Below are 13,480 nucleotides of genomic sequence, written 5' to 3' on the forward strand. Positions count from 1 at the left end.
TGGAGGGGCACAGCACGTGGACAGTTTGTCCAGGCCCTCGAACACCCGAGGTGGTGGGAGAGAGGGACGGACACCTCGTGGTACTTGTGCTGGAGAGTGGGGCAGTGCTCCCATCCACAGCCCCAAAGCCTGCTTTTGCACATGGCACCCATAAAGGGTGTGCTGGGTGCCGTACCCCCAGGGAGGGCAGCGGCCATCCTGCTGCCACGTCTCACCCGGCACACCCCATCTCAGCCCACTCCGCCCCGCGTACACTCACACATGCACGGGCACAGCCTGGGCTCCTTTACCCCCAAACTTTATTCATGTGGCACATTTACAGCAAGGATTGGAATAACTAGACAATGAAAATGCTGGGTTTGCATTATCGGTTGGTTTAACTGGAACACCACACACCATGCAGTCATGTACCGCCAAGTTCAGTGCCTGTATTGCCCTTCTGGCTGCCGTCACCGGCTTCGCTCCAGGCCATGCACGCACGGGCCCGGGGCCGCAGCCTCCCTGCAGGTCAGCACCCGGATGAGGGCTCCATTCAGCAGGGCCCCGGGGCTGGGTGACGCTGGATGACACTGGGGGACGCACGCCCTCAGCCCGCCCCGTGGCTGCCCCCGACTGCGAACCCACCCAGCCAGAGGGGATGCGCTCGGCAACTCTCTCAGGCAACAAGCCAGCTGCTGCTGAGCGTCCGCGGGGACCCGCGAGGGGCACGGGGAGTGCGGGGACCGCGGGCACGCGGGGGCTGAGCCTCAGCACGGGAACCGGGGGAGCGGGAGGGGAGCGGGCCGGGGGACCTGGGCCGATTTGCAGATCCCCTGCTCCAGGTACCTGTGGGTCGGGGGCCAGCGCGCGCTGGCACGTCCACCGCCGGCAATGGACGCGGTGCTGCGGCACACCTGGCCCCGGCGGAGCTGGGACGGGTCGGTGGTGCTGGGGCAGGGCCGGGCATCCCACCCATCCCCGAGAGGCACGAGCAGACGGGACGGGGACGAGACGGGACGGGACGGGACGGGACGGGACGGGGGCTCTGCACGCTGTCACCTCCCTCCTGCTGCCCGCCTACCCGCCCGCCGGGCCCCTGCCCCACTGAAGGGAGCCCTCCGGGGCCCCGCAGCCCGCACCGGGGCTACCAGGGGCTCTGCAGCGGAGAATACAGGCACTTCACCTTGAACATAAAGAGACGGATCGCGTTTGTCACATACAGGAGTCAGAGAGGGGTTAGTGTCGATTCAAAAAGAGGGGAAGAAGGCGCTCGGGGAGAGGCCGGGGCTGGTGGGGAGGGTGGGGGCCGTCTCGACGCTGCTGAGTCTCTACGAGCGCGGCGCGGGCACGCACTGCAGCAGCCGTCAAGGCCTGAAAACATAAAACCAGCGAAAAGAAAGAAGGGAAGGCGGGGACGGCCCATGCCGGGGACGTGGTGGCTACGGGGGTGGGAGAGGGAGGACGACGGGGTGGGGCGCGGAGGGAGGGACGGAAATCGGGAGCCAAAGAAAAGAACAAACTACGAGTCTAAAATGTGGTGCAAGCGCCCTACGCGGCTGTCCGCTAGCATGGCATAATGTCCGGAGCAGCCCAGAGAGGGAGTCACATCAGGTCTACACAGATTTGCCTTCCCATATATACAACCTCTACTGGAGTAACAGCTGAATTGAGATTTGTGTCGGTTCCTCTGGCCTCGGTTGCCGTTTGAATGCTAGAGCCCGTCCTCCCCGCCTCGCCGGCGCCGGGCGCATGCAGCCCTGCCTGGCCTGCCCTGGGGATCAAAAGGGTTTGGAGGTCTGCTTGAAGATGAAGCCTCTATGGGCCAGTGTCTTCATGATGTTGGCGATGTTCTTACAGTCATCTGCAGAGAGAGCACAGAGGCACCGGGTTAGAGAAGGCCTGGCGCGGCCACATCGCCTGCGCTGCGTCCCCACACCGGGCTCCAGCGAGCCCACCGCCTGCACTGCGCCGGCACAGGGGCTGCCCCGCTCGGAGCCGTCCCCGCTGTGGCCTCGGGCCGCCCCGGTGCCACGCAGCCGCCGGCGATGGGGGGCGGCCGGAGCGCGGGGAGGGGGCGGGCGCTGCCGTTATTTACCTGGGACCAAACGCGGGCACCGTTTGCTAAAATAGAAGCCGGGCTTAAATTGATTCCTGGTGTCTATATTTCATGTTGAAAATTGGCTTGTAAATCCATGTTTTGATCTATGAGGGCCGTCTCCTTAAGAAAAAGCAAGAGTAAATGTGTAATTTCTCCCTTGACAGCACACGGCACAGAGGCGATCCTTCTTCCCGCTCCCCTCCGTTTCGGGACAGCTCCACTCGTTCCGATTACCACTCTTTCTTCCTCGCCCCACGCCTTGATGTCTCCATTTCATTACCGCGCGCCCATTTATCAAGCTGTTACCGTAAGGGTGACTTTGCCCACTTGCGTGTGGCAGCGCGGCCCGGCCGGCGCGGGGAGCGGTGCCCGGGGAGGGGGCGCGGGCTGAGCCCCCCTCTCCCCGCCGCCGCCGGATGGATGTTGTGGCGGAGGGAAGGCTGCATCATTACTGATGTGTAAATGATAAAGAAGCCTCCACATCCATCTCCCAACTGTAAATCCAGGGAGTGCTTTATAATCAAGCTACAGCGATAATAATGTGAAATTAGGTCTCTCTATCAACGGGAGGAGGCCTTTTAATCACGGCTTAAAGGGTGCAAACGCTGTTTATCATAATTGAACTGTATCCGGGCTAATTGTGGCCATATTTCACTGTCTAGGAGACAGCGGGCTGCCTGCTGACAGCGCCGCGTGCCGCACTGAGGCCCTGCGTGGCCGTGCCGTGCCGCTGCCGGACCGGTGTCACCGCCGCCCCGCTGCCACGTGGCGTGGCCACAGGCCGGGGCACCTCCGTCCCACAGCCCTGGAGCTGCCGAGGATGCTCCTGACACTGGCATCCCACGGGTGGAAGACGCGGTGTCCCCATTAGCCGCACGTGTCCCTGTCACAGCCACCGGGCACCCTGGAGGCGCAGGCCACCGCTTGGGGGATCTCACCATCCCATAGCTCAGGGATGAGGTTTGCTCACAGCAGCCCCTTCGCCGTGTCCCTTTGCATGCTGTGACATGGCGGCCCTCTCCCTCTATGGGCACCCTGCGGGGCGGCAGCCCCAAAGGCACGGCCACCGGCACCACGAGTCGTTTCGGGAGCCTCAATCCAAATCAGTGCGGAGGTAAACACGCTTATTATAATTATCCGTGTACAAAAAAAAAAAAAAAAAAAAAAAATCAACAACAGCAGAACAACTTTCTAATATGCAATTACAGCCATCTATTGATTTTACAATGTAATCCGCTCCGATTGATTTAATAACACAATTATAGGCTGGCTCTCGGGATATTAGAGTGGGAGATTTTCATAAACTCCAAAGCAAAAAACTAAGCGGCTTTTAAAACAACACAGTCAGATGGCTGTTTGGGGAATTATTAGCAATATGAAATCCTCTAAATCTGGCCGTCGTTACCTTGTGGAAGGAATTTCTATTACAAAAATGGCAATTGACAACCTAAAAGAGCGCGGCCGGGATTGCTTTGCTGCTTTTTCAGTGCTTCATCCATCGCAAAGGTGACCACGGGGCTGGGGGCGGGGATGGGCAAGGGGATGGGCATGGGGCCGGGGGCACGGGCAGCCCTGTTGCCTGTCTGCCCCCCGGGGGGGGGGCACACAGCCACAACAGGACCCTGCAGTGCCCGCACAGCACCGCTCACCCCGTGTCCCATTGGTGTGACCACACAGCGGCCACAGAGCCCGCACATCCCCGCGTCCACTGCCCCGTCCACAGCCCTGGGGCACCCACCCACGTCCCCATGCCAACTGCCCCTTCCACAGCCACCTCCACGGCACTGGGGTGCCCACACGTCCCCACGCCCGGCACTGGGGAAGGCAGCCCTGCACCGCTGTCCCCGCTCTGCGCAGCCGCCCGCGCCCCGGCTCCCTCCATGTATTCCCGACTTTATGGGCACATTTTTCTTGTCAAGCTGACAGGGTTGCTAAGTGGATTTCTCCCTGATATGCGGACGGATTATCACATTACTCCAATGTCCTACACAAACATATTACTTTATATTCAATAGCCCTAATGAATATAAACTGCTTTTTCTTTTTGGGGGGCGGGGGGTAATCTATAGATTTTTAATGAGGGCACTATTAACTCCCTCCTCTTTAAAACAGACTTAGGTGCAGCCTCTGAGTAGAAAATCAATGGTGTTATTGTAGGAATATTGTATATTGATATTGTAATAATAAGATGCAATTGATTTAGGGGTGTTGCGCGCTGTGTAGGAAGGGGTCAGCCCAGGGTTACCCGGCAAACGGAGCGCGGCTGCGCCGTGCCGTCCCATACCGTGCCGTGCCACGTCTTGGTGTCACCCACTGTGGGCATGGGACGGCCAGGGCCAGGCTCGCCCCGATAGCTCTGCGCTGTCCCCATCCCCACGTCCCGGCTGGGATTGCCACCGCTTGGCACTGCTGGGTACGGGGACCGCTGGGGCCCCCCTTCACGTCCCCATCGGGAGCGAGCCCCGCGCACCCGTGCTGCGGCTGGAAGACGGATCACCCCCCGGCCCGAGCTGAGCAGGTCCATATTTAAGCTGTCCCCATGCTTTATGGTCTGTACGAGAACTGATGCTCAGGCGACCAGGGGCCATTTGTCAATGTTCTAATGGCAGATTACTGTTAATGAATAATATCGCCGCTCCCTTTGTACAACAGCTCCCTGCGAAGTGGGGACAGGGACGCGCAGCCACCGCCTCCCCGCTGCCCACCCCGCTGACAGCCGGTGGCCCTGTCACCTGGCAGCCACACGGTCCCCGTGGCCCTAGAGGGACCGGACACCCCCCAGCTCTGGGATCAGCAGGACGTGGCTCTCACCTCAGGGTGACCTTGGCAAGCGTCACAGCCCAGCTCTGGGTAAGGGCGGGATGCGTGGGGACAGACGGTGACAAGGACATGTTGGGGACGGTCCCTGGCAAATGGCCCCATCACCCCGCACGGTGCGGGGTCGGCGCGCCCCAGCCGCCGGCAGGTGTGTTATGAGGAGCTGACAGCGACACGCGGAATATTAAGAATAACTTACCTCATTATCTGCAATTACGTTACTGCCACACACCTCATTTCTTCACGAAGAAAAGGAAATTAGCTTTATATTGACTTCATCCCACTGCCTCCCCTGGCTGCCCCGCCGGAGAGCCGCTCAGGATTTGGAGACAACTGGTGCCTCGCTCCATCCGTCCCCTACCTGTTGCCATCCCCGTGCCGGGGGATGGGGTGCCCTTCCCTGTCCCAAATCCCACCCACACCTCGGGCACCCTACAGCTGCCGGGTCGCTCACCTCCTGTGCCCCGATGCAACACAGGGGATGGGCAGGGAATGGGGACGCCCCGGCTCTGACGCGGCCGGGGACCTCCACGTGCCCCGCGTCCCCGCGAGCGTCCCCAGGCAAAGCAAGCGAGTGGCCCCGGGAGGGCTGAGCGATACAGGGAGAAAGCCAATTCCATCTTTATTAGGAGGAGATTTCTCTTTTAGTAATAAGCACACTTCAAATAATTAGCGTGTTTTACGTAATAATGAAATTATGGAAATGCAGGCCACTTATTCAAACAAGTCGCCATTACCATATTTTTAAATATTAGACTTAATTAGAGTTTATCACTTCAGAGAAGTACGAGGAGTGGGGATTTTTTTTCCTTTACGAAAAAAATCCTCATAAAGTGTTTATTAAGAGCGGGTAAGAAGGGGATAATGATCTGTTTGGAAATTAAGGCAATCAAACATTTAATGCTCTGCACTCCTGTAGGCAAAAGCATTCAAATGAGTCAATTATACATCCATTATCCAGGCACGATTAAACAAGGCAGGACGGGGAATTTGTCCTCCCCATCACACGATTGTCGCGAGGACTTATGTCCACTTAAAGGCAGCTAATAAAACACCCAACTTGTGGGAGGAGAGGAGGGAAGGAGCGGGGAAAGGGATGGGGTGGGAAGAACGGGGACGGGGGAGCGGGTCAGCGGGACCGCCGAGGGGAGAGGTGGGAGATCCGTAATGATGCGGCGGTGTCTGCATCTCAGCCCGCCATAAATCAAAGTAATTAAGTTAACATGAAAATCAACTTCACCATCCTGTTAAATTACGGCATTTGCATATTAGGACTCAAATGAAGTAGGTGCTGGCGAGGGGGAGGAGGAAGAGGAGGAAGACCGAAGGGGGGGGGGGGGGGGTGTCTGTGCTCCAAAAAGGCTCCCATTTATTACGGTGAATAACTAATCCTAGAATTTATAGCGCTGGATTTTTGTTCCCGTGCCATTTATATTACAGAAGGAAATTAAGGGGCGGGCAGGAGGCTGGCTGGACATCTTTCTGCGTTATTGCTTGTCTGCCATTTGCAAATCATTATTAATTGTGGCCCGTGTCGCTGGTGCAGCAGGGCAGGGTGCCTGGACAGCCGGAGCAGACACACATATCTCTTCATCAGGACCCCAGCCGCTAGCCCTGGAGAGCCAATTACCCCTCCCTGATTGGTATCAGATAAGGAGGGAATTTTTACAAATTAGGGAATAAATAGAATTTCCACACGTGGAGCAGGGAGGGCTTGAGAGGCAGTAATGAAAAACGATACATCACCATCAGCCAGACAACCCTATTCATACGCCAATGCATTACGCTCACTACTCATAATCCCGCCGGGTGACAGACAGCCCGCGGAGCCGCCGTCCAGCCGGGATGAGGGGCAGCGCCGCCGGGATGGGGCCCCAAACCGGCCCCACAGCCCCGCAGCTCCGAGCGCCGTGCCCCGGGCAATGGTGGGCTCGTTGAGGTTGGGAAGACCTATCACGTCGTCCAATCCAACCGCCCACCCGTGCCCACCAACCACGTCCCGACGGGATGCCGTCGGCGGACTGCAGCCAGCAGTGCAGGGATGTGGTGCAGCCGGCACTGCACGTGGGGTGCCCGGCCCGTGCCACGTCCCCAGCCCGGAGCTGAGCGCCGCGGGCAGGTAATTAGCTCTCCCTTATGACAAGCACGTCACCAAACAAAATGCTCGGCAGGAGATCAATCTCGCCTGTAAGTCACGCAGCCTTTAATTTATTCAGCATACAATGTCGCTCCACCACTGCCTTCCTGTAATTTATACCGTACACTGTCGTGTATTATTTAACTCGTCCGAGTGTTTTACAGCTCGCCTGAAAGTCGCGGTGCAAAATAAAGTCACGGCCGGGGCACGGGGCAGGTGCAGCAGGATGCAGCCTGTCCCTTTGCTCCGGGATGGGACGGGAATGCGGCGTGGCTCGGGGATGGGTGCCAACTTCCTGATTAAGTTCACGGCTCCGGGTGGGAATGGGAAGAGCAGGCCGGTGCTGAGAGCAGCCCAGCGAGATGCTGCTGCTCTCCAGGAGCCCCCAGGCCCAGCTGCACCAGAGCCAGAGGAGGTCCCGGGCACGGGTGGCAGTCGGGGCACGACTGTGGCCATCGCCATGAGATGTCCCCACGCTGCCCCCCTCTGCACGTGGACAGGAGCGTGGGGGGACACTTCACCCACAGCTCGTCTTTGGCCGTGCAGCCGAATGGAAACAGTCGATGATATAGAGCTGGATATTCTCCGTGGGGAAGGTTAAAACCTCTGTTCAGTGTAAAGTTGCCATATCTAAGCACTTATGATCACGATATTTATGGCCAGTTTATTCCAGGCTGTTAGAGGCAGCAGTAGTTATCCGCAGATAAAGGGAATCGGGCTCCCCTGGTGCCTCCTCTCCACGCACTGAAGGCAGCCAGGTGTCCGTGGGCACCGTGCCTCTACGGGGACACGGATGCCACATCCCCGCTGCCACCCCCCGCCCCACGCCGAGGTGCCAATGTCCCTGCTGGGATTGGGACCTTAATTAGGGCGAAATTTCAAGGGAGAAATGAGCGGGTTTGTGAAGGCGCGTTGCTGCCTGTGAGTGACACGAGGTGTCAGAGAAAGGAAATAAAAGGCGAGGATGCAATCCCAGCGCTGCCGAGACTGTGCGGCGAGTCCTAATGGAAAGTTGTGCTGCTCTTTAAAGCTCGGTCAGATGGCCTAGTTATTGCTTTAAAAGGGCCAGAATCAAACCGCCGCGCCGCACTCCAATCCTTCAAATAAAGCGAGCCGTGCTTCTGCGGGTCCGGCGAGCAGAGCCGTGCGATTACACAGAGAAGGGCAGGTCTCTTTATCTTGGAGGGAGACCTACCTATTTTTAAACATTAGCTCCAAATCACCAGCTCACCTCTTTGTCTCTCGCAAACCCTCTCTCGCCTTCTGGAGGAGAGATCAAACGCCAGCCCCGCTGCCATTGTTTCTCTCCCAGCGAGATGGATGCGGGACTGTAATCTTCCCACAAAGCCGTGCGCTTCAAAGGCATCAAAAGTGCTTATTAAAAGTCCTAGGAAACTAATTTAATAACATCCCAAAGGGCTGGAAAAGCGGAGCTGGCAGCTCCCGGTGCAGCCTGGCCTGCCATGCCATGGGGCTGGACACCAGACCCGCGTTCCTGCACGGGTCCCACGGAGCGGGGCAGGGGATGGAGAGGAAAGCTCCAGCCTCCCGCTCACCCTGCCCATTAGCGGGGCTGTTTTACTCCGGATCATTAAATATGTATATCTTATTACACGCCTTGTTACAGTATTGAGCTCTATTGACTGATAATAAATTCCAAGCATCATCCCGGTCATAAATTTATCTGGAGATGATGAAGACTCAATAATCTAGTCATGCAGATAATATGATAGGGCCTTAAAAAAGATCATTACATTATATGTCAAAATTAAAAGTGAAATACACTTTATTAACAGTGTTTCCACACTTGGGGCCATTACTTGTTATATCCCCTCCCGCCCTCCCAGCCACCAACCCGCCATGCCTTGGGCGAAGCATGGAAGAGCCAACGCAGCTCTGCGCTGGGCAGGTGCTACCAACGGCCACGCATTGGGGGACACCGGGCACGGCGTGCTCGAGGACCTGCAGGTCTACCCAAGTCACCGCTGTGCCCAGCGGCTCCCATCCCTTGGCTCCCACTCCCACCCCTTGGCTTCACGTGGAGGTCACAGCCATTGGCACCACCGCTCCACAGCGCATGGCTGTGTGGCTCCCGGCTCAGCCTTCCCCTCACCCCTTGTCCCCCTCCCCAGCCCGACAAGGGGACGGGCAGCGGGGGCACGCGGATCGATGCCGCGACACAGATCAGCTGCCGGGAAAACCAATCGCGGATCAGATTGAAAGCGACTTCTCCGTGTATCTCCCCGGCTCCCGCTACAATAGATTGGTTGGAGAAATCCGATGGAGAGAGGAGACAAAGGGGGAGGAGATGGGGAGAGGAGGAAAGGGCTGATAATGCTCCCTGCCACGGCCGCTCTAATCTGTGACAGCCCGAGGATTTGCTGAAAACCATTATCACATTTCTCTCCCTTCTCTTGTCCCTGATAAAGCCCCGGCTAATCTGTTTGTTGCAGGTATTGAGCAAACGCATTTAGCGAAACAAGGGGTGTGCGTGCGCTCGGTGCGTGCCTATAAAACATTTCCCCCGTGTCTCCGGCAGCAGTGGGGAGCAGGGGGGGCCGCTTCAGGGGCTGCACCGGGTGTTGGCCATGGGCACACGGTGCCCTTTGCAGGTTTGGGGAGCTCTCTCCTATGGGAGCGTCCCATCACCCAGCCTCGTTCTGACCCCATGCAAAACCTTGAGACATGGGGACAGAGGACAGCTCTGGGTACCCCATTTCCACCCAAGCCCTCCCCTGGGGATGGAGGTAACGCACCGAGAGCCCGGACTGGGGGCTCCAGCCTGTTACAAACAGTTCTTGTGGACCATTAATTACAGTAATTTAGCCGTGGAACACTAACTGCAGCCAGTGCAATAGCATTCAGTACATTAGTGGCTATAACCCACTCCTTAAAAAAGACATTTGGCTACTAACAGCTGATACAATGAGTTGTGAAGCATAACCAAAGGGAAGGGGGGGAAAAAAAACGAGCTGGGAGCAACCCGTGCGGTGGTGTGGGTGGGATGGGGCAGCACCCATCAGGGCACCCATCGCTTGGGTGGGGGGGAGCAGAGCAGCCCTCGGTGCCCGCGGTGCCCACGGAGGAGCCCAGTGCCATCCCCAAGCCCAGCGGGCAGCAGCTCGGGGCCGCATCTCGGCACGATGTCAAACAGAAGGACATTTCCTTCTATCTCTCAGTCACGGCCCCGGGGCACAATCCACCTCCATTCAATCTTTACTCCACTACACATGTTTCCTTTCCAGCCTCGGATTATTTTTTATCATCAAATTACTGCAGCGATAAGATGGAGGAGCTGTGATAGCGAGCAGCGAGCCGCCGCCGCCCTTCTCCATCTCCCCCAGTCTCTCTCTGCATGGGGCTTCATACCCCCACCATATGGACATCACAGCTGGGACCAAACCACAGCCACCGGTGCCCAATGGGGCTGTGGTGGCACCTGGGTGGCACAGGCAGGGGACACATGGCCACGCCATCAGGGTCCCGGCAGGTGTGATGAATCCTCCCCATCGCCTTGTTTGCTCCGCTCTGCAACAAACGAGCCCCTTCCTGACCGGGGATAGCTCATCCGGAGGAATGCTCTTTCAGGCCTCTCTCCCTCTAATCCCTATTAATTTAAATAATGCTCGGGCACTCTCCTCCAACTATTTATTATTTATCAGGTTTGTTTATTTGTAGCTAACAGGTAGCGCTCAGCGTGCGTCCCCGGTGCGGGGACAGGGGCCGTTCATCACCCCGCTCCCCCGCCATCCACCATCCGTCAATTACTCCTGCTTCCTTTAATTAGTAATGAGGACTAATATCTCTGCCTGGGATGGTGGCTGGAGCGGAACTTCCCTCCGGTGGCATCAGAGGGAATGAAAAATAAATACCTGCGCCGGGCTGCTGCTCCAGGGGGGTGCGTGGTGGGAGCCCCCTGTGCATCCCTATTGGGGGGCAGCTCTGCGACAGCCCCTGCACGCCTGCTCCTGCCCTTGGGTAGAGCACATCACAGAGGACACGGAGGTCCCGACCCGTGGTGTCCCCGCACAGTGTGTCCCTGACACTGAGCTCTGCCCCACCACAATGGAATGCCTGTGAGATGCTCCAGTGTCACCTTGCAGACCCAGGGAGCTCCGCGTCAGAAGGTGCCACCCAGAGCAGCCTAATAGTGAAGGCAGCACGCGATATAAATGGAGCCCCTTTGATTTATTGACTGGGAGAAGTTTTTACACGATAGCCCATTAAGACGGACGGCTCTGTTTACAGCCAGACCATCTAGCTATAGGGACCCCGAGCTGGATGCTGTGTTTTGCTATTGCTCTTCAGGCAGACATCTCATTAAGGGCAACAGCATATGGAGCTCTCTGGATCTATACTTCACGAGTCCTGGGGGAGGCTTTTACCATTTTTAATAAGTGGGCAAGGTTAGCAAACCTGCAAGGCGCTGACCCCGCACCATGGATCCCGGAGCAGCGCCGCGAGTGGACGCACCGGGAGCGTGCAGGATTCCATATATCACCACCCCATGGGGGAAACAGAGGGGTAAGGCCCCCCATGGGGGACCCAGGGTCACACTCATCCCACCCAGCTGCAGGGACACGCGGCACGTGGGTGGCTCAGCCACAAAGGTGCTTTAAGGAGAGCGCGTCAACGCAACAGCGCAGGAAACGAAACCCACAGGCGGCTGCTCCAGGGGGATTACTCTGTATTCAGTAATACGGCTGTGAGGGAGAACATGTCATCTCTGGCAAAGACCTCCAGCTCCTCTGCCACCTGACAGAGCCTCTGGGAGCAGCTGGGTGCCGTGGGCTCGGGCGGGCAACAAGCACAGGCTGCCAATGGCTCTGGTACGCAGCCATCACTGCAGGGCAGGGTTTGGGCGCACCCTCTGCTCTCAGCTCCACGCAGCAGAGCATGGAAAGCCCTCCGGATGTCCCCAGGTCAGAGGTGGCTGACACCCACTGAGTGTTCTGAAGCACAGGGAGTTGTGTCAGGTTTGGTGCCTGGCTCAGGATACCACTCGCCCCCTGATACAGCAGCACAGCATGGCCCTGAGGCAGCAGGGATTCATACCAACGTGCTGCCCTCCCCACATCGCCTCCTGGCCCCTGGAAGCCTGGAAACGGGATGGTTTCCTTTAGGAAAGTCTGCCTGGGTCTGGTAAGGGGACAGGGAAGGGAGAGAAGGACAAATGGACAGGCATGGCGGCGTGTTTGGTCTCTTTCTGGCAATTCTCTCACAAACAGTCTGAGCATCTTTGAAATGAAATTTTGTAGGCGATTAGCTCACAATGTGAACTTAATTGCTTTTGGTATTTAAAAAACCCCATTAAATTAAATGGCCGAGATATTGAGGCTTAAGCAGTGGCTGCTTCCAACGCACAGTAACTACCAGCCTCATTACAAGGCCGGTTCCAGCCGTGCACGGCGCAGACCCATGCGACGTGACCGCTCCGGGCTCCCTCTCCTCTCCCAGCATGGGAACTGATCTGGCCCCGTTTGGTGCAGGTACCCCACACCTCCCCACTGCAGCTCTGGGAGCGATGCCCTGCTCCACGCTGAGCTCTGTAATAGGATAGAGCAGCAAACGGCGGTGCTTTCACCTTACTTTACTTGTTTGTTTAAATTATTTACACTCCTCAGATGCAAGATTGCTCTCCAAAAGGAGCATCCTTTTGGCTGCTGCAGCTTTAAAATGACTTGCATCCATCACTCAATCGCTTTCAGGTCAAACATGCGCTCCCGACTTAATGACCACATTTCCGCAGCAACAAATCTGTCACCGCTGTTTGTTTAAAGCCAACAATCTGTAGGAGCACTGTGTGCAAGGATTGAATTAACTCAGCATCTGAATGACTGCAGCGCCAGATCATTCAAATTGCACCTTCCCTAAGATCTTCCCGCAATGTTAATTAACGCTCCGTGTGCGACGGACAACGTGCACGAGGCTGCGGGGAGAGCAGAGCTCGATCCCTGTGGGCACGGGGCTGTAGGAACCAGGTCCTGGCCCACAAGCACGTGTGTGCACGGTGGGGTGGCGGGGGGGCACCCCTGGCTCCAACCTACCCTGGTGTTTCCAAAGCGCGGTGGTTGCAGAGATTTTCCACGCTGGATGCTCGACTCACGCTGATTTGTTTTCCCCAGGAAATATCCAGCCTAAACTGTTAACACATTGCAATGAACACGAGCGAAAAATATGTGTTGCTATTTCCCTCACATTCCAGCTACGTGTTGCTCAGAGGGTATTCTGTGTGTGCGTGCTCAGATGCTTTGGAACAAAGCCTTGAAATCTGTCGGGAAGGCCATTTTGGGAGTGTTGGGGATGGGTTTCCCATTGGAATGTCACCAACGTTGGGCACAGCCCTGCCTGCAGCCCCACGCTCCGAGCGACAGCCCCATTGGCACCCGGACCCAGCAGCTGCATGGGGAGCAGGGATGTGTGCTCGATGACTTCCCCAGGAAACAGGA

At 57.2% G+C, this 13,480-nt stretch overlaps 1 protein-coding gene across 8 annotated transcripts in view; it reads right to left on the bottom strand.

The window, feature by feature from the left end:
- Positions 1-282: 282 nt before the first annotated feature.
- ERI3 (ERI1 exoribonuclease family member 3) overlaps positions 283-13,480 on the bottom strand; it is a 97,213-nt gene continuing 84,015 nt past the window's right edge. For 7 of the 8 annotated variants that reach the window (XM_046944851.1, XM_015291305.4, XM_015291303.3 and 4 more), the window contains one exon: positions 283-1,840. In XM_046944851.1, coding sequence (XP_046800807.1) covers positions 1,758-1,840 — 83 coding nt within the window. In that variant the 3' untranslated portion in view covers positions 283-1,757. Of the gene's footprint in view, positions 1,841-2,074; positions 2,198-13,480 lie in introns of all 8 variants that reach the window. The other variant, XR_003076577.3, reaches the window with a different exon arrangement.

Source organism: Gallus gallus, chromosome 8 (genome assembly GCF_016699485.2).
Source record: "Gallus gallus isolate bGalGal1 chromosome 8, bGalGal1.mat.broiler.GRCg7b, whole genome shotgun sequence".
NCBI classification, from domain to species: Eukaryota; Metazoa; Chordata; class Aves; order Galliformes; family Phasianidae; genus Gallus; species Gallus gallus.